The sequence below is a fragment of the Anomalospiza imberbis genome, unplaced genomic scaffold (assembly GCF_031753505.1).
Source record: "Anomalospiza imberbis isolate Cuckoo-Finch-1a 21T00152 unplaced genomic scaffold, ASM3175350v1 scaffold_120, whole genome shotgun sequence".
In the NCBI taxonomy this organism is placed as follows: Eukaryota; Metazoa; Chordata; class Aves; order Passeriformes; family Viduidae; genus Anomalospiza; species Anomalospiza imberbis.
The window spans coordinates 226,104-246,889 of NW_027099593.1; the positions used below are offsets into that span (position 1 = coordinate 226,104).

At 57.1% G+C, this 20,786-nt stretch overlaps 1 protein-coding gene across 1 annotated transcript in view; it reads left to right on the plus strand.

Moving 5' to 3' along the window:
• Positions 1 to 18,166, plus strand: part of LOC137465947 (serine/threonine-protein kinase pim-1-like) — a 175,895-nt gene extending 157,729 nt beyond the window's left edge. Inside the window, exons 3-4 of the mRNA XM_068177911.1 lie at positions 17,480 to 17,629; positions 17,818 to 18,166. Coding sequence (XP_068034012.1) covers positions 17,480 to 17,586 — 107 coding nt within the window. The 3' untranslated portion in view covers positions 17,587 to 17,629; positions 17,818 to 18,166. The remainder of the gene's footprint in view (positions 1 to 17,479; positions 17,630 to 17,817) is intronic.
• Positions 18,167 to 20,786: the final 2,620 nt, after the last annotated feature.

A 20,786-nucleotide genomic window follows, 5' to 3' on the forward strand; every position in this document is an offset into this window, starting at 1 on the left:
GTCTGCTGGCCAGGTGAGACCCCCTTCTCCCCACTGCCTCTGACATTTGTGCTCAGTGCCCAGGGTGCCCCACACAGTCCCCGTGGTCGTGGGCCAGAGGGCCTTGTCACCGAGGAACAGCCAAGCCGACTGGAAAAGGCTGGGAGAGGAGGGAGCCCACAAGGAGCCACCTCCCAAATAGCCCAGGGCCCTTACAGGATGCTGGGGAAAGGCCAGACCTCTGTGAGTCAGTCCTGGGAGAGGTTTGTCCCCCGGCCTAAAGTCTTGGTTTCTTTTTCTCCTGCCAGGGAGATGTCCTGTGTCTCCATCCCCTTGTGCTCAAGGATCGCTCGCGACCTGCTCCGGCTGCTCAGCACACAGGAGCCACGCTGGGAACTGCCCGCCCTGGCGTTCCTTGTGGAGGTGAGCCTGATGGCCAGCGCTGCCTCGCTCAGCTGCCTCCCAGCTCTCTGCCCTCTCGTAGCCGCAACTGCCTGGGACGGTGCCCGCGCCCTGCGCTGCTGCCTGGGCCCAGCCCTGTGCTGTTCCGGGCTCTTGCCGGCCAGGTCCCCTGTCACTGCCCTGTGCCTTTCAGGTTCTTGAGTGCCTGAACTTGAGTGAACGCGGTGCTAAGAGAATCCTGCAAATCTTGTCAAGGCACCTGCGGAGCGAGTGCAGGGAGAGGCGTCGCCTGGCGCTCAGGGCCCTTCTTGTGCTCATCGATGATCCCTTGATGGTGAGAAGGGGGCAGCGGCTGAGGCTGCGCTTGGGAATGCAGTCGCTTGGGCTTGGCTGGGCTTTGGGCGCTGGGGCAGCTGCTCCCAGCTCTCCTGCCTCCTGGTTCAACTGCCCAAGTGCTTCGGAACAGCCCTTTGGCCCCTAGGCCCTGCGGCAGCAGGATGGCGTTTCACAAACTTGTGTTCTGCACAGAGCGAAAAAATGTGGAGCCTGACTGAAAGTCTTGTGGAGCTCCTGTGGGACGCAGATGGAGAGATAGTCAGCATGACAGTCAGGCTCCTCAGCTTTATCTTCTGGGACAAGGCCATGCTGATACCCAGCCCCATCGCACTGCAGCTGGTTGAGGCGCTCCTGCCACTCTTTGACCACGTAAGGCTCGCTGCCCCCAGCCACGGCCACTGACTGCTGCCTGGACACTTTGTGCCCTGTGGATTTGCAGGCCTGAGCCAAGCTGAGCCCCGTGCAGCCGATGCTGAGGTCTTTTTTTCTTCCTTTCATACAGGACAATAGCCATGTGCAGCTGCTCTCCATACTGCTCTTCCAAACATTGGTGTCTCTTCCACTGGAAAAGGAAGAGAAGGCCCTGAAGACACACGTGCGCCAGAGCCTGCTGCCACTCTTCTTCCACTGCCATGATGAGAATCAGCATGTGGCACAGGTGAGGACTCATGGGCTGCTGCTGTCCCCCTGGGAGGGGGCTCAGCTGCCTCCTGCCCTAGCGCCTCGTGGGCTGCAGCCTCCTCCAGGCCTTGGCACAGGGACACAGGGACACAGGTCCTGCGCCCTGGGCTGTGGGGCCATCTCCGCATCTCTGCTGCTCTCCAGGTTTCTCAGGAAACGCTGCTTTGTGTGGCTGAGTTCCTGAAGAGGAGGGATCTTCAAAAACTGGTGAAGAACAAGAAGCTGTGGAAGTTCACCGAGTGCCTGGTAAGGACGGCCTGGAAGTGCCAGCCTCAGGCTGGAGAAGCCCCCTGAGCGCGGTGCTCAGTGTGTGGGCTGGCAGCTGTGCCCCTGCCCGCTGCTGCACCCAGAGGCTGCGCGGGCTCTTCTCCAGGCTCCCGTGGGCCCGAGCCGGGGCCGATGGAGCCCCGGCCCGGCGGGGCCGCGGGGCGGGGCGGCGCCGCGGCTCCCGGGGCAGCAGCCGCCCCTCTGCCCCCTCCAGAGCCCGGCGCCCGCGGCTGCTGGCCGCGCCTCAGGGCTGTGCGGGCAGGGGAGGCCGGGGCTGGGCGCAGGGAGCGCCCGGCACAGGGGCTGAGCCCGCGCCAACCCTTCCCTCCTGCCGCTCTCTGCAGCTGGCCGACGACAGGAGCCGAGCGGCCGAGCACCTGCGCCGGGCCCTGCAGTACCTGGACAGCCCGCAGCAGTCCCTGCGAGAGGAGGCCATCAGGTTCATCGGTGAGCCGTGAGCCCGGGCTCCCCTTCCCTCCCCGCCCCGCCGCAGCTCGGCCCCAGCCCCGGCTGCTGCCCCGGCAGCGCCATCCGGGCCCGGCGCCGTGGAGCCCCGCCTGGCCTCGGCGCTGCTGCCGCCCTCTCGCAGCCGTGCCCTGGGCCGGCAGCGTGCGGCAAGGGCCCGGGCTGAGCCCTGCCGGGCCAGGAGGCCGTGTGGCCACAGGGCTGGCAGCGCCGCTGGCAGGGAGCTGTGCCGCTGGGCCGTGACAGGCTCTGTGTTCACAGGGATGGCCGGGCAGCACCTCAGGGGGAAGAAGGAAGAGCTCCAGCTCATCTGTGAGGGTGAGTGAGGGCAGCGGGCTGTCAGCGGGGGCTGGCGGGGGAGCTGCAAGCCCTGCCCCGGCTGCCGAGGGCTCTGCTCCCTGTGCGGACGAGGGGCGGTGTGGGCAGAGCACACAGAGACGTCAGGGCCACCTGGGGGATTCGTGGCCAGCAGCTTCGGGCTGATCCTGTTGGTCCCTGCTCCCTGCTGGCCATGGCTAGAGCCGGCTGGCACGGCCCTGGAACGGGGGTCTCCTCGGGTCCCCTCAGATCCGGGAACTGACCATGGCTCTGTTCCTCTCTCTTTCAGCCCTTGAAGGCATGGCAGATGACATCAGCGTCGCCGTCGGAAGCCTGGCAATTCAAACACTGTACGTCCTCCAGGCAGTAGAGAGAGCTCGATATTCCATCTTCGACAGCCTGCATGATCAGCTCCACAGGGCATGGAGGACACGGCCTCGTCTGTCAGGGCTCGGCTGGCTGCACTGCTGGAGCTCTGCAGAGAGCTGATCCCAGAAGCTCTGTCTGCTGGGGCCACCTCAGCCAGAAGCAATGTTTGATTTGTTCAACATTGTTCTTTCCTTATTTTCCTTTTTCCTTAGCATATAAATGTAGGATATGTTGTAATAGACAGACTCCCAGGATCTTTCATTTGCTGCCCAGGGTCTGCAGAGCACAGGGGTAGAGGGGAAAACGGGTCCTTGTGCTCAGCAAGCGGCCCAGGCCAGCAGTGGGGAAGGGAAAAGTAGCCCCTTGGCCTTTGCTGGTTCTGCTGAAGCCTTTGTGCTGGCGACAGAGTGGCTGTGCAGGGCTGGAGCTGCGGGGATCCCTGTCAGACCGGTGCCTGGAGATGGCCACAAGTCCTCTCCCAGCCAGGAAGCGCCATCTGTGTCCTCCTGCCCGTGTGTTGCTGGCTGCACACCCGGGCAATGTGTAGATGCAATGATTTCTGTTGCACGTCCTGACCAGTATAAAGTAATGCCTTTGATTCTCTAACCCTGAATTTGCTGTTGGAGATGTTTCATTTTCACACAGTTTCAGTGACAAAGGGACCCCCCCGACTGAAGATGGGATCCTCAAAGCTCACCCCCCCTCCCAGATGGGAGGAGAAAACAGCCTTGGCCCTTTGCTGGAGGGGGGCACCCAGTAATCAGTGGAGGCTCCAAAATCAGCCCCCAGTCCCCTCCCCACTTCTAAAGACATAGAACACGTTGCCCCCCAGCCCTCCCGTATCCCCTCTCATTCCAAAATGCTCCCACACCCCCAAGATGCCCTGAAGCTCCCCCAGCCACTATAGTCCCTGCAAAGCCCCCCGAGAAATTGCCCCGGACCCCCTGATACCCCTTCCCACTTCCAAACACATAGAGCCAGTCATGACACAGCTCTCCAAAACCCTCCAACCTCCCCTTTCCCCAAATTCCCCCAGCACTTCCAGATCCTCCAGGCCCCTTGGCCCTGTAGCCTCTTGAAAATCCCACCAGCCCACCCTAGGATGCCCCGAGCCCCCCCTGCACCTCCAGACACGTAGAGCCAGTCATCCAGCAGTGCAGCTGCATGGCTGAGGGGGCTGCAGGGGCTGTTTTGGGGGTGCAGCTGCTGCCAGCCTCCCCTGCAAAGGCTGAAGCTCCGCAGGTCTTTGGTCAGGATGCCCTGGCCAGCTCCCACCTGAAGACCACCAGCGTGTCCCCTCAGGCCATGGCCGTGTGTGAGTGAAATTGCAGGGGGCAGGGGGGACAATAAGGGTTTGTTTGAGGTCAGGGAATGTGATATGGGGCTTGGGGGGGCTTTGGGGAAGTTATGGGCAGCTGGGGTGGGGTCATTGGGGGAGTTACAGACAGCTGCGGGGTTGAAACAGGGGTTGGGAGGTCTCTGGGGCGTTTCCAGGGGCTGACAGGAGGGTTTGGGGGAGCTCTGGCGATGTTCCGGAAGTCTGGGGGACGTGACATGGGAGTTTGGGCTTTAAATCTGCCCTGGGTGAAGAACTTAATATTTATAATCCTGTTAGAAATGAACAGGCTTTTTGACACAATTAAATGGGGACAAAGTCTTCAAAGCAAAAAGAAACTTTGTTGCTATTTGGCACCAAAGGAGTACACAGAAGCTTGATGAGTTCAAGAGAGAAAAAGAGTTAATTTTATTTCTGACTTTGCAATATGTAGAATTCTAAAAGTGGCAGTAGATTGGAGGATGAAATTGCCACTTCTGTAACCACACTGGTCAAACTAACAGTCTATTAATTTTCTCCTCCCACAAAGAAGAATGTAAAACAATCATTATTTACATGAACAGTGCATGAGAACTTTAGTAGAAATATGTAAACATTATCAGAAGGCTAAGGAAGTTTTATGAGAACTTTAAAACTTTCAAAAGAACTATAAAAGAAAACTTAACACTTTTAAAAATGAGGGCAACAACTGTTCATTCATACCGATTCAGCCGAGCCGAATTTGCATGTCCCTCCCGAGAGCAGAACACACACACCTTCCAACAAAGTGGAAAATTTTCGGGCATTTCCCGGCTGGGGCAGTCCCTGTCCCCTTTCCCATTGGCTCGGTACTGGGGCACTTCCATTCTCTCCTGACCACCTGCTTTTCTGTCTACTCCCCCATCATCTGAATTCCTTTTTAGTCAGGGCTTCAACCCCGCCCCTCTCCAGCAACACCCAACAAACCAACCAGAATATATCCAAACCACAAACAACAACACATAGAACCAACAGCTTTCATTCTTTAGCTGAATAATCTTTTGGCTTCAGCAAAATGTCACCTCGTCTCTCACAACCCTATAAAGTCTTTGTTCTTCTTCCCTAAGTTCAGGAGTTTAGCATGGCCTTGGCTGAGGAGCAGTCCATGTCAATCAGTAAAGCTCACTAAAAATATCAATTGATTTAGCTAGTTGAAATGATCGTGGATCGTGTGTTTTATAGAGAGCATGTAATGAGGGGGACATGATGGGCAGATCGGGAAGTCCCGAGTACCTTCCAAGTAGCTCAGCCAAGGGGGAAAGGGAATGAAAGAAAATGCAGCCGGGAAAAAAGAAAAGAAGGCTACTTGATCCAAGTGATTGGGAGACTGCGTTGGACACACGCCTGATGCACGCTCTCCCTTTATGCCAATCAAGGGACTTTTACAGGACTCCTCTGTCTCCTTTCTGCACACCACCCTCTAGCCACGTAAATTTGACGCTCTGAGAGCTGTCAGACCTTCACCAGAAGCTGTCAGACATTCACCAGGAGCTGTCAGACCTTCAAAGGAGCTCTCCGACCTTCAGCAGGAGCTGTCAGACCTTCACTAGGAGCTGTCACACCTTCACCTGGAGCTGTCACAGCTTCAGCAGGAGCTGTCAGACCTTCACCAAGACCTGTCACACCTCCAGCAGGAGCTGTCACACCTTCACCAGGAGATGTCAGACCTTCACCAGAAGCTATCACACCTTCACCAGGAGCTCTCTGACCTTCAGGAGGAGCTATCAGACCTAAACAAGACCTGTCAGACCGACAGCAGGAGCTGTCAGAACTTCAGCAGGAGCTGTCTCAACCGCACTAGGAGTTGTCCCACCTTCACCAGGAGCTGTCACACCTTCAGCAGGAGCTGTCAGATTATCAGAAGGAGCTGTCAGACCTCCAGCAGGAGCTGTCACACCTTCAGCAGGAGCTGTCAAACATTCACCTGGAGATGTCACACTTTCACCAGGAGCTGTCACACCTTCAGCAGGAGCTGTCAAACATTCACCTGGAGATGTCACACTTTCACCAGGATCTGTCACACCTTCAGCAGGAGCTGTCGAACATTCACCAGGAGGTGTCAGACCTTCAGCAGGAGCTGTCAGACCTTCACCAGGAGTTTTCACATGTTCACCAGGAGCCGTCAGAACTTCACCAGGAGCTGTCACACCTTCACCAGAAGCTGCCAGACCTTCAGAAGGAGCTGTCACACTTTCAGCAGGACCTGTCACACCTTAACCAGGAGCTGTCACACCTTCACTAGGAGCTGTCACAAATTCAGCAGGAGCTGTCAGACCTTCAGTAGGAGCTGTCAGACCTTCAGCAGGAGTTGTCAGACCTTTGGCAGGAATGGTCAGAATTTAGGAGGAGCTGTCAGACCTTCACCAGGAGCTGTCACACCTTCACCAGAAGCTGCCAGACCTTCAAGAGGAGCTTTCAGTCTTTCACCAGGAGCTGTCACACCTTCAGAAAGAGCTGTCAGACCTTCAGCAGGAGCTGTCAGACCTTCAGTAGGAGCTGTCAGACCTTCACCAGGAGCTGTCAGACCACCAGGATGAGCCGTCACACCTTCAGAAGGAGCTGTCACAGCTTCAGCAAGAGCTGTCAGACCTCCAGCAGGAGCTGTCAGATTTTTACCAGAAGCTGTCCAACCTTCACTAGGAGGTTTCATAACTTCACCAGGAGCTGTCAGACCTTCACTAGGAGCTGTCACACCTTCACAGGAGCTGTCAGACCTTCACCAGGAAGTGTCACACCTTCAGCAGAAGCTGTCAGACCTTCACTAGGAGCTGTCAGACCTTTGGCAGGAGCTGAAAGACCTTAACCAGGCTCATACTGGGAGTGACAGGTCTCATACCGGGTGTAGCCGCTCCCGACTTCAAGACCCCATGATGTCCCCCTAAGGCCCGCCACGGCTGATCTTTGGAGCCCTGCCAGCTCCAAATATCCCCTGCAAAAAACCCCAAACCCAGGCAGCCCCAGGATATTTGGGCCGAGCTCCCCCTCCCTGGGCACCTGCGGGATGGGGGCGATGCTCCCGGGGTGCTGCGAGCTCAGGCAGCGCCAGGGCCACGCGATTCCTTCCCTCCTCTCCTCCGGCTGCTCCCTGCTGCCGCTGCGCCTCTTCCTCCCTCCCTCCTCCTCCTCCCCCGCTCCGGGATCCTGAACCGTGAGGGGAAAGGGGGCGAGGAAAGGGCAGAACCGTGAGGGGAAAGGGGGCGAGGAAAGAGTGGAACCGTGAGGGGAAAGGAGCAGGGCCAAGGGGACGCGCTGTCCTAAAAAAGCCTGGTTTGGTTTAAAATCACCCAAAAGGGCATCAAATGCAACCTACATCCACATGGTTCGGCCTGACATCAGCCAAATGGTATTAAAAGTATCCAAAGGGCTCTAAAATCCAAACAATGGGGTCTAAAATTGACTCAAATGTTTTAAAAGACACATGAAATGGCTTACAATCACCCTTAAATCCCTCAAATGCAGCTAAAATCCACCCTGAAAGTACCTGCTTTGGCCTAAAATCACCTTAATGGCTTGGTTTGACCTAAAATTGCCCAAAGAAGCAAAAAAAAACTACTTAAATGGACCCTAAATCACAAAAAAGGGACCTAAAATCATGCACACAAGATTAAGATTCACCCATATGGACCTAAAATCATCCAAAGGGGTCTGAAATCCCCCCTAAACCCCACCAGATTCGGCCTCAAATCAGCCACAGGGGCTGAAAATCCACCCGAAAAGGCTCGGGATCCCCGCAAGGGATCTGAAGCCCACCCTAAACCTGCCCGGTTCGGCCCAAAATCCCCCAAAGGGGCCGAGCCCGAGGCCGAGCCCGGGATCGGCTCCGGGGTCGCTCCGGGACCTCCGCGTCCGCTCCGGGCAGTTTTGGCCGCGGCCCCGGACGGGCCTGGGCGGGACCGGGAGGGACCAGGGAGGGCTCGGGAGGGGTTTGGGCATTTGGGGCTTTTTTGGGCTTTGGGGAATTGTGTTGGGAGTTTACAGGGAATTATTGGGGTTTTTGGGGAGAATTACTGGGTTTGGAGGCAGTTGGGGAATTTTGGGGAGTTTGGATTTTGAGGGGTTTTATTGGTGCTTTGAGGGGGAAGTTGTTTTACTGGGGGTATTTGGAGCTAATTGAAATTTTTTCTGTTTTCTTTTGACTTTTGGAAGGTTTTACTGGGATTTTGTGGGGATTTTGTGGGATCCTCTGGAATTATTTCTGTGTTCTATTGGAATGTTTAGGGGATTTGGAGGCATTTTATTGGAATTGTGGGGGCATTTAGTGGGATTCTTTGGGGATTTGGGTTTGTTAGGAATTTTAGCGGGGATTTTGCGGGGGGTTTTGTGGGTTGTTTTGGGTGTTGCCAAGATTTCTTTGGGTCTCCTGAGGATTCTGTGGGGCTTCATGTGGATTTGGAGACATTTTTGGGGGGATTTGTGGGGTTTAATTGGGATTTTGTGGGCTTTTATTGGGATTCGAGGGTGTTCTAATGGGAATTTGTGAGATTTAATTGCGATTTCATGGGGTTTATTGGGACTTTCAGGGGTTTAAACCAGATGTTGGTGCCTCTCAGCCCTTCCCCACACCCTGGGACAACTCCAAAGCCCCCCAAACTTCCACTAAAACCCCCCAAAATCCCCCCAAAATCCCAATAAAAACCTCCAAAACACCAAAGAATCCCACAAAATCCCAGTGGAACCCACCAAAATTAAAAAAAAACTCCCAAAAATTTCAGTAAACCCCCCCAAAAAAACCCCAGAAAACCCTAAAAAAATCATCGAAATCCTCAATTCCACAAAACCCTGCAAAGTCCCATAACCCCCCAAAGCCAGTAATTCTCTCCAAAATCCAGTAATTCCCCCTAAGTTACCAACAAAGTCCCCCAATGCCCAAAAATGCTGCCAAAATCCCCCCAGAATCCCCCCAGAGCCCCCAGACTCACCGGGGGCTGTCCTGGATCAGGGGGCACCAGCCGGTGGAACAGGAGCCACTTCAGGGGGCCCGCGGAGCTTTTTGGGGAGGGGGCACCATGGGAGACCCCCCAAAAACGGGGGAGGGGAACCCCTGTGGTATCACCTCCCCTTAAACCCCCTTCCCCGGTTCAGGAATAGCCAAACTCAAGAAAATGTAAACCAGGCTTGACTTTCCAGAAATTATTTTTGGCCGGGTTTAGCTGCATCCTCCAGGCTCAGGATCACCGGTGTATTTGCAGGTTTTGCTCTGCATCATCAGCCTGCCCAGACTCTGCTCGGTGTTTCACAAATGGAGAAGACAATGGATATTGTGCCAAGCTTCTTTGCAAACAGCAACACCTGCATCAGCATGACAGAAAAGAAGAAAAAAAAAAAAAGAAAATATTCACCGGTTAGAACAGAGCCAGTGTCCCACCATCTTCCCCTCCACTGTTATTATAGAGGCAAACCTGGGCCTAAAGCTTCCACCTCTCAGTTCCTGATGCTGTTTGACTTCAGCCTTGACTCCCCCTGATCTACCTGACTGCCGTCCAAGTGGGGCTGGGGATGCTCAGCCTGGAAACAGGAGACACTGGGGAGGCCTCACTGCAGCTCTGCAGGACTGGAAGGGTCCCACAGGAAAGACGGGGACAGTGTTCAGCCGGGCCCGTGGCAACAGGACAAGGGGGGATGGCTTTCAACTGCAGGAGGCTGATTGAAGTTGGATCTGAGGGAGCTGCTCTTTTACACTGAGGCTGCTGAGGCACTGGCCCAGGCTGCGGATGCCCCATCCTTGGCAACAGGGCTGTGAGCAGCATGGGCTGGGAAAGATTGCTCAGCTTGGAACAAGATGCTCTTTAGATCCACTGTGATGTCACAGATGTGATGTTCCAGATGGAACCTCCAGCGTCCAGCAAAGAGCACAACACAACCACTGGCCCTTGTGTCAGCCCACCCTGTGCCAGCCCTCGTGCCAGCTCACCCTTCACCATGCTCCCGGTCACTCTTCTCGTCACCTGCGCCCTGATGCTCCCATCAGTCCTGAAAGCTCTCTGTTGCCTGGATTTTGTCATCCGTCCCTGCAGGATGCTCACATTTGTCCTGAGGAAGGTACGGTGCCATTCCATTAAGGTGGACACCCCCCAGCTGCCCGGCTGGGCTGGAGTTCTGTGGGGATGGGGTGGGACAGGGACCCCACTCTGAGGTGTTGCTATCTCTGCAGGCTGTCACAGACAGAGAGGACGAGATGGAGGTGGACATGCAGGCTGATAGAGAGGAGGACATGGAAGTGGATGGGGAAGAGACTGGAGAGGAAGAGATGGAGGTGGACATGCAGATGGATACAGAGGAGGAGATGGAAGTGGATGGAGAAGAGAGTGGAGAGGAAGAGATGGAGGTGGACATGCAGATGGATACGGAGGAGGAGATGGAAGTGGATGGAGAAGAGACTGGTGAAGAAGAGATGGAGGTAGATGTGGAAGAGGAGATGGACGTGGAAATGGAAGAGTACCTTGAGGACATGGACATTGATGAGAAAGATGAGGAAGAGGCCATGATCTTGGGATGAAGACCAATCCCAGCAGCAGGACAGGCATGTGGTCCCCACAGGCAGAGCGGGTCCCCTGCTGCCAGGCTGGGACTGGGCTGGGTGGTCCCTGCTCAGGGATGTGGGACCCGGTGCATTGGGTTCTGGTGGCCATCCCCAGCCTGTGCTGCGCTTGCTGGGCCAGCCTGGGGGCACATGGAAGAGCCCTCTCTGCCTGATTGGAGTGACTGTGCCTCTTGCTTTTCCTCAAGGATGATGGAGATCCCGGACAGAGATGCCACCCTTTTGTACATACGTTGTGGAGTTTGTTGTTGTCTTTAGGCTATAGGTTTTAGGGCTTCTTTTTGGCTTCTGTAAATACGTTTCATAGACTTTTGTTAGATATGTTCTTAGGTATATACGTTCCATAGATAGTTGTTGTTACAAATATTCTTACAATGTAAATGTGTTCTGTGTTTTCTTTGCTGTTTTTCTGAAAATAAACAAGCTTTATTTTTCACACCCCAGTTCTCTTTCCATTTGCTAAAGGCACAGGTAGCATTTGCAAAGTTGTGGTTTCCGCTTGCTCCAGGTTCCCAGGGCTGGAGGTCGGTGGGGGCGCTGGTACAGCCACAACCATGTGCTGCTACCCAAACCAGGGTAAGCTGGACCACATGGTGTCGCTTAACGAGGTTTCTAGAGCAGCACACAAAAATTAGGTTCCTCAAGAACTGTTATTCCCTTTTCCTCTCGATGCCCTCGGGCTGCAGGTTGGGCACCAAAATCTGTCTTGGTTTGAAAAGACAGGTGTCTGCTAAGGAAGGCAGGAGCCTTCCTGGAAATGGAAAATGTAAACCCCCTCCCTCCAAATTATTATAATTTTGAAATTAAAAGGCTCTCAGGCAAAGATATGGGAATAGGAATAACAGTTCTTTACTAGAAAAACTTAAAAGATAACTGCAATAATACAAACAAACAAAAAAACCAAACTGCTGACAGAGTCAGAACACGACCTGACACGCTGTGGGTCAGGGTGTTGGTAGCAGCACCCCAAACCCAGCTGGGGGAGCGGAGGTTTGGGGCGAACAATTGGAAGGGGGTGGGAGAGGGGGCACAGGGGGAGGTGGGACCCACTGAGGCTCCCCCAGGTCACCCCAGGACCCCCAGGCCCCGTCCCAGGCCCCCCAGTTCCCTCCGCAGCCCCGGCTGAGGGGGGCTCAGCCCAGGAGCCGCCGTCGTTCGGGGCTCCCCCGAGGGCAGCCAACGGGAGAGCTCCCGGCTCAGAGAGGCCCCAGCAGAGGAGGGGATCTTGTCCCTCCTCGAGGGCCCTGAAGGGTCTTCAGGCCCCTCTGAAGAGGAGTTTTTCTCTTTTTAAGGAGTTTTGGGGGGACCTCACCATTTCAAGGGTGTTTTTTCCTCCCCATTTTCAGGTGTTTGTGGGGCCACAGCCCCACAAGCCCCTTTTCAGGGGTGATCATGACGGCTTTAAGTGACATTTTTCTGGGGGACTCACTCCAAGCCGCTGTAGGGGATGTTTTGCCCCCCAGGGTGGATTTTTGGGGTTTAAGGGCCCCCGCTCTGGTCGGGTCCCACTCTAACTCCCCTGAAGAGGCGAACACCACTCCTGCTGATTCCGGCAGCGGAGCCCGGGGAGGGTTGGGAGTCCTGGGAGGATTTAAGGGTACCTGGGAGGGTTTGGGGGTCCCAGGAGGGTTTGGGAGTCCCGAGAGGATCTGGGGGTACCCGGGTGATGCCAATGATGGTGATGGGGACCCCGTGCTGAGTATAAACTTCCCTGAAGAATTCCTGGGGGGGTTTTGTCTATCTCCAGGGTTTTTCGGGTCCTGGTGGATTTTGGGGGGATTCCCAGGGGGGTTTTAGGGATTCCCAAAGGGGGGGATTGGGCAATCCCAGGGCGAACCCAAGGCTGGTTTGGGGTACCTGCTGGTGACAGAGATGGGGAACCCCTGCCAGGACCGAACCTTCTCAGGGGGGTCTGGGGCGTGCTGGGAGGTCTTGTGGGAATTTTGATGTCCTGGGAGGGTTTGGGGGGTGTCTGTGTGGGGTTTTTGCGGTCTTGGGGAGTTTTTGGACGGCCCAGGGATGGTTTTGGGGTCCCGGGGAGGTCGAGGTGTCCTGGGGGGTTTGGGGGTTCCTGGGCGATGCCGGTGACTGAGCTGGGACCCCGTGCCGGGTATGAACCTTCTCACTGCGCACGGGCAGTGTCAGCGTGTCCAGGGAGATCCTGGGGGGCCCGGGGGTCACCCCAAAACCCAGGGGACCCCAAATGCTCAGGGACCCCCCCAAACTCCCCTCACCGTTGGATCTGCTGCAGGCAGGGGGGCACCAGCACTCGGCCCCCACCCCCACCATCACAGGGGGCTGTGGAAGAAATCTGGGGGTGCACGGACAGGTCGGGGGAACCCCCAAAGTCCTGGGAAAGGGGGAACACAGGGGAACTCCCAGGAATCCCCACTGGGGGCTTAGGGGAGATCCAGGAGGAGTTTGGGCGAGCTTAATTGTGTCACTATCGTCAGCAAAGAGGACTGCAAGGGTCCCCGGTGTCCCCATTCCCAGCAAAAGGTGGGAAAACCCAGGCTGGCTGGGAATAGGGGTCTCGGATGTCCTCGGTGTTGAGGAAAGGAGGGGCTGGGCGCTAGGAAAGGCAGGAATAGGGGTCCAGGGGGTCTCTGGGTGAAGGAAAAGGGGGCTCTGGGGGCTGGAGGGCCGGCATGGCCAGGAAAGGGGTGCGGGGCTCCCGGGGCCGCCAGGGGCTGCTCCCAGCAGGAGCCCAGTTGCTGCCAGTCACTCCCCATTATGATACAATTTGCCCCCAGCGCTGTCCCCGTTGTTCCCAGTGCCATCCAGTGTTTTCCCAGTTCTCCCACTTGCCCCTAAATTAGTCCCAGTCACTCCCAGTACGATCCCTGTATGAGTCCTGTATGATCCCAGTCTCTCCCAGCAGGGCCCCAGTCACTCACCCTTGTCCCCAGTTGCCCCCAGCGTGGTCCCAGTTACCCCCAGCACATTTCCAGTGGCTCCCAGTGTGTCCCAGTCCTAGTGCTTGTTCTGGTGCTTTCCATGAACTGACTGAACTCTTGATTTATGAACCAATGCACTAGATGTGGAATCCTCTACACTGAACTCAGAAACAAATGCCCTCTGTCAGAGCATTTTCATCTTCTAGATCACTTTCAAGATGCCCATGGGGATGTTGCAATGATTATCACACAGCTCTCCATTTCTGGCTGCAGGCTCTGCAGATTCTTTCTCTGCATTCAGTCTGGCTTGCATTCCCTGACAATTCCTGGTAGCCCCTCATGGTTTCTTAGGGTAAAACAGTAACAATGAAAACCTTACCAATGGCACAACTGCCCAGCCCACAAGGAAAAGAAAGAACAAGCTGTCAAATCCTTCAAACATTTGCCCTGCTATGCTGCAAGAGTTGAGCTGCACACACGTTGTGGAAAGCCAAGGGAAACTGCAGCTGGTGGCACATCTTGTGACAGAAGCTGCACCTTGTTCTCCAGGAAAGGTTCTTGGAAAGAGCAAACAGGAGTGTGGAGAAGATTCTGGGAAAACTGAAACAGCTTTTAGGAAATGAAATGAAAATGGAAAGAAACAACTGAAGATGTTTTTCTCTGGTTTTTTTATGCTCCTCTTTTCCATCTTGAACTACTGCTCCATCCCCTTAATCCAGATAGATCTCATCTCTAAGATTCATTACTTGGCGAATTTTAGACCCTGTAAAATACCATGAGCTACACACAGTTTCACAGTTTGCCTTCCCCATTTTCGTTTTGTTTTTTTTGGGTTTTTTTTGGGTTTTTTTTTTTTTGTTTTTTTGGTTGTTTTTTTTTTTGTTTGTTTTCTTTTGGGGTTTTTTGGGGTTTTTTTGTTTTTTTAATCATTGCTGGAGAGGTAAGTGCAGTGCCTGGGTAAGGTACAAATTCTGCATTCAGGGAATGTGCTCCGATAGGGTTTGATCCTCAGCGGGGACAAGGCACAGCAGCGCTCAAGGGGATTCCTGTTCCCCTGTGTAGGAGTCCAGACTCTGGGTCTGGGCTGAACAGGGCAAAGTTCCCGTGTTTGGACAGGCTCAGGGGCTGCCCCTGGGGAGCGGGGGGCTGGGCGCGGGGGCGAGCGGGCAACGGAAAAACGGACACGGGGACAAACGGCCCCGGAGCTTCAGTTGCAGCAGCAGCAGCAGCAGCAGCAGCAGCGGCAGCAGCAGCAGCAGCGAAAGCAGATAGTCTATCGACCCCCTCGCACTCCTCTCCCTCTCCCGCTGTCCCGCACCCTCTCCTGCTCTCCCTTTCACGGTGTCCCCTCCTCTCCCAGTCTCCCTCTCCCCTGCTGGCCTGGGCCATGTCCCCAGCCCGTCACCGGCCCCGTCCCCGCCCCGGTTCCCGTCCCCGTCCCCGGCCGTCCCGCCGGGGTCTCGCCTCCGCCCGGCTCTGGTCGTGCTGGCGGTGGCGCTGCTGGGCGGGCATCAGTGCCTGGAGCTCGGGCGGCACCGCCGCCCTCTGGCTCCGCCTGGCCCGAGCCCGGCCCCGGCCCCGACGTGGGCTCCAGTCCCGGCCCCGGCCCCGGCTCCTCCCGGGCCCCGCGGAGGACACACGCGGCGCGGCCGCTCCCGCCGCCCCCGCTGCGGCTTCCCCGGCCCGAGCTCCGCCGCTCGGCAGCGCGGCCGTCGGCCCCGAGCCGCCGCTGTCCCGTTCCAGGGACAGAACGCCTGGGGAGGGCCGGCCCGGGGCGCTCGGGGAGCGCTCGGGGGCCGCTCCTGGCCCCGGGCCGAGCGCTGACAGCCGCGTCCCGCCCGCAGGGAAGTCGCAGCAGGGCCTGAAGGAGCGGTACCGGCTGGGTTCGCTGCTGGGCAGAGGCGGCTTCGGCAGCGTCTTCGCAGCCACGCGGCTCTCGGACGGCGCCCCGGTGAGCGGCGGGGCCGGCGGCAGGCACAGGAGGAGGGGGCGGAGGAGGAGGAGGAGGAGGAGGTGGAGGAGGAAGGGAAGGAGGGGGAGGAGGAGGAGAAGGAGGAAGGAAAGGAGGAGGAGAAGGAGGGGTAGGAGGGGAAGAAGGAGGAGGAGGAGGTGGAGGGAAGGAGGGTGAGGATGGGGCTGGGCAGGGCAGGTGGCGAGCTCAGCCCGCTGCTGCTCTTGGCTTGCAGGTGGCCATCAAAAGGGTGCCAAGGAACCGCGTCCGGCACTGGGGCGAGCTGGTGAGTGAGCGGGGCCAGCGGCAGAAGCTGGGCGGGGATGAGCCGAGGCCCGGCAGGCTGGAAGCCACCAGGACACCTCGAGGGAGAGCAGGCGTGGGGCCAGCGCAAGGCGCAGAGCATCCCGGGCCGGGTGAGGGGTTCCCGACCCCTGGCACGGCATCAGCCCCACTGACGGCATCGCGCTCCTCCTGCAGCCCGACGGCACCAGCGCACCCCTGGAGGTCGTGCTGCTGGCCAAGGTGTCCACTGGCTTCCCCGGTGTCGTCCAGCTGCTGGAGTGGAAGGAGCTCCCCAGTGACGTCTTGATGGTGCTGGAACGCCCGGAGAGGTGCCAGGACCTGCACCATTTCATTCAGGAACGGGGGTTCCTGTCTGAGGAGTTGGCGCGGGAGCTGTTCCGCCAGGTGCTGGAGGCCGTGCGGCACTGCACCAGCTGCGGGGTCCTGCACAGAGACATCAAACCAGAGAACATCCTGGTTGACCTGGCCACCGGGCAGGCCAAACTGATTGACTTTGGCTGCGGCACCTACCTGCAAGACACAGCCTACACTCGTTTTGCAGGTGAGCCCACGCAGGGGTGTGCTCTCAGTCCCGTCATCTCAGGGCCCAACACCTCACAGCCCAAGCTGGGTGTGGCAGCGGGGATTCTCCCTTTTGCTGCCCTTCATGGCACTGAGATTTCAGCTGAGTTGCTTTTGAGCAGGGCTGGGTGGGGAGACAGCTTCCAGCCCTGCTGGCAGCCTTTGCCCACCACTCTGGGCAGGACTGGGGCTGGGGCTGGGGCAGCCAGCCTGACAAAACACCCGTGGGTGGGGGTAGCAGAGAGGGGGGCCGGAACCTGTGTCCCAGCCGGTTTGGTGTGCAGGTGACAAAGGGCTTGGACTGCTCCACTCACCTGGTTTGGTTTGGATTCATAATGTTTTTGGGGCAGTGCAGGCAGGGAGGATGAGGGCATGGTTTTCCCAAGCAATGAGTGGGTTTTTTCCCGTCATGGTCGGGCCTTGACAGGACTTCTGCTGCCCTCTTCCAGCACCAGTGGCTTCTTTTCCATCCCCGAATCTGTACACAAGTCCCAGGTGCTGGTGAGAGGGCAGCGGTCACCCCGTGTGCCACTGGGGCAGCCCCCACACACCCAGGGATGCTGGGGCCAGGCTCAGGGAGCAGCAGCGTCCCCCTGATGAACCCCATCTGTATTCCATAGGAACACGGTCATACAGCCCACCAGAATGGACCCAATTTGGCTGGTACTACGGCAAGCCAGCTACCATCTGGTCCCTGGGCATCCTGCTGCACCAGATGGTCTGCGGGGAGCACCCTTTCAGGAGGAGCCAGAACATCAGCTGGGACCATCAACTCTCGCTGCCACAACGGCTCTCTCAAGGTGGATCCTCATCTCTGGCCACGGGGGCAATACCAGTGCTGGGAGACAGCAGCAGCTCGTGAGCATCCCGCTCTGGCAGCTGCTGAGGAGGTGGCACATGTCCTGCTCTCCTGCTCTCCTCCAAAACAGGGAATTGATGGGGACGTTTAGGCCCAGCTCTGAGCACATCCAGCATGGCCTGGGCACGGGAATAGTGGGGCAAAGCCAACAGGAGCCTTCTCCAACTGACCGGCGGTTTCTGGTTTCTCTGCCCAGAGTGCCAAGATCTGATCAGGCGGTGTTTATCCATGCTGGACTGGGACAGGCCCTCTTTAGAAGAGCTGTTCTGTGATCCCTGGCTGCAGGATATTGATCTGCCCTAGAAGAAGGGAGAGAGCCACAGGCACGCTTTGATGCAAGGCCCTGGTAAGTTACAGCTCCACACATGCCTTGGCAATGAGAAGCAAAGGAACCCAGACATTTTGTCCTGCCTGTGTCACTGCCCAGGGGTCATCAGATGGGAACACGCAGCCCTTGTGCTGGAGCTCAGCTGCTCTGCCTAGCACTGGTGGCCACCATCCGAGCTGGTTTTGCTTGTCCTGGTTCCCTGACAGCTGGGGCCCTGGGCAGAACCCTGACAGCCTGGGCTCACCCCAGGGAAGGAGAAGGAGCCCCTGGAGAAGCTGTACCAGGTGGGGCTGCTGCTGCTGGGGACACGGAGGATGACATCAAGGATGACAACCTCTTCCTCCACCTGGTCACCGGCAGCTGAGGATGATGGACTTTGATTCTGGCACCTTCTCCAAAGCCAGGCTGCACAGGGAATGTGCAGATGAGTCCACACGCAGGGGGATGCTCCCAGATTTGGGCATTGCACAGCCTGGCCAGGAACCAAAGGTTCCCCCCTTTGCTGGGGCGGATGCAGCTGATCCTTCAGTCCGCTGCCAGGCTGCTTTTGGCAGGGCTAGGGGGATGGGCTGGGGTGCTGATGAAATGGGAGTGGGCTCCTGGCCCTGCCAACAGCCCCAGCACCCACCGTGCCCCGGGCTGGGGCTGGGGCAGCCAGCCCGACACAAACAAACCCCCATGGTGGGAGCAGAGGTGGGACTCCAGAACCTGTGCAGGGGCTGCTTTGCTTTGCAGGCAAGGAAGGGCTTGGGCTGCTCCACTGCCCCTGTTTGCTTTGGGATCACCGTTATTTTGGGGGGCAGTGCAGGGGGGAAGGGAGAAAAGCCTGGGCTTCCCTCACCTGTGGGTGGGTTTTTCCCTGGCATGCAGGGGTTGGGCCTTCCTCAAGCCTCTGACAGAGATAAGATTTTGGACCTTTTTTCTTGTTCCCCTTTTTGTCTGTAATCTATTTTCAATCATTTGTTGTGTGTTTTTCTAGAGGAAGCTTTCCAGGTGGGGTCCAGTTTGGATGGGGAAGTGCTTGGGAGCAGCTGTGGCGTGGATGGGCCGTGCCCTTGGAGAAGGCTGAGGACATCGTTTGGGACCAGCTTTTCTTCCAGCGTGATGTGGGTCTTGTCTGCTTGGCATGGTGGGATCAGAGCTTTGGGAGATGGCAGCGAGCACAGGAGCATCCTGCTCTGGGCAGCTGCTGAGGGCTGGATGTGCCATGGCTGGCTGCAGGCTGGGCACATGTCCTGCCCTCCTGCTCTGCTCCCAAAGGCAGCAGGGATGGGCAGCTCTGGGCACAGCTCTGGGCACGGCCAGCATGGCCTGGGCACCGCGGGCGGCTGGGACAAGGGGACAGGAGCCTTCAGCTGACGGGCGCTTTCTGGTTTCTCTCCTTGCAGCTGGGCTCTGCGGGTGCTGAGGCTGCTCTGGGCTCTGCCAGGGCTCTGCTGGAGCTCAGCACCGGGCCGCAATCAGCCAAAGAAGAAATGGGGTGACCTGCAGCACAGACCTGCTTGAGCATTTCAGCATCACAGCTCAAGTTTGCAGAGTGTACACCTCCAAGGGCAAACATGACACCACCCAAAAATTAAACTTGTTCAATAGCTTCTGAAATGAAATCAATCTGGGATGACCCCAAATGACATTTTGCAGCTTGCTCAAGCTGTAGCTCAGCCCTTCTCTGAACTGTTCTCTCCCCCACCTGCCTTTTACTTCCCAGCTGCTCCCTCTTGTCCCCCAGGGAGTTCCCAGCCCATGGCAGTCTCCATCACACTGTCGCCTTCCTTGGTGCCCCTCACCATGAGGAAGGCCGAGCCCCAGGCTTAGGGACTCATCCTGTCACTGGCTGAGGAGCAGCAATGTCTCAGAGCTCCAGTGGGATTTTAGTGTCATTCAGAGCTGCTCTCCAGCCCTCAGCTCTCCTCACTGCTGAGTTCCCACTCCCTTTTCCTCATCCTTGCAGGAGAATGAGCTCAGTGAATCCCCTTGAGCCTCCCCACTCTTCCCAGCCCACGCACCCACCTCAGTTAGGCTGAAGCTGCAGCTTCTCTGTCTCCTGTGGCACACCAGTCCAGTCCCCTGTGCGGGGAGCCCCAGCCCCAGAGCACAGCACTCAGCTGTGCACTCCGGGCTGGAGCAGCTCCCTCCCAGCCCCAGCCCAGGGACCCCTCCAGCCCCGGGGCTTGGGGCACCGTCAGCACCCGCTGCTCCAGCCACCGCTTCTGCTGGCCCTGACAGCAACACCCAAAGTGGGGCTGATCCCGAGAGAGCAGCAGCAGGGCCTGGATCTGATCCCTGGATCTTCGGCTCGGCTTTGGAGCCCTGCCAGCTCCAAACATCCCCCCAAAAAAATCCCAAACTCAGGCACCCCCCAGGATATTTCGGCCGAGCTCCCCCTCCCCGGGCACCTGCGGGATGGGGGCGATGCTCCCGGGGTGCTGCGAGCTCAGGCAGCGCCAGGGCCACGCGATTCCTTCTCTCCTCTCCTCCGGCTGCTCCCTGCTGCCGCTGCGCTTCTTCCTCCCGCCCTCCTCCACCTCCCCCGCTCCCAGATCCTGAACCGTGAGGGGAAAGGAGCGAGGAAAGGGCAGAACCGTGAGGGGAAAGGAGCGAGGAAAGGGCGGAATCGTGAAGGGAAAGGGCCGGGGCCAAGGGGACGCACTGTCCTAAAAAAGCCCGGTTTGACCCAAAATCACCCAAAAGGGCATCAAATGCAGCCTACATCCACATGGTTCGGCCTGACATCAACCAAATGGGATTAAAAGTATCCAGAGGGCTCTAAAATCCAACCAAAGGGGCTTAAAACTGCCCAGGTGTTTTATAACCCTCAAGAAATGGCTTAACATCACCCGTAAATCTTTCAAATGTGACTAAAATCCACCCTGAAAGTATCTGGTCCAGCTAAAATCATCCAAAGGTATCTAAAATCACCAAAATGTCCCTGACACCAACACAAGAAGACCTAAATCACCCTAAAAAGGCTTGGTTCAAACTAAAATTGCCCAAAGAAGCAAAAACCCTACTTAAATGGGCCCAAAATACACAAAAAAGGGACCTAAAATCACCCACACAGGATTAGGATTCACCCATATGGGCCCCGTTTTTCCTAAACTCACCCAAATGGGCCCCAGCCCCACCCCCATGGGCCTAAAATCATCCAAAGGGGTCTGAAATCCCCCCTAAACCC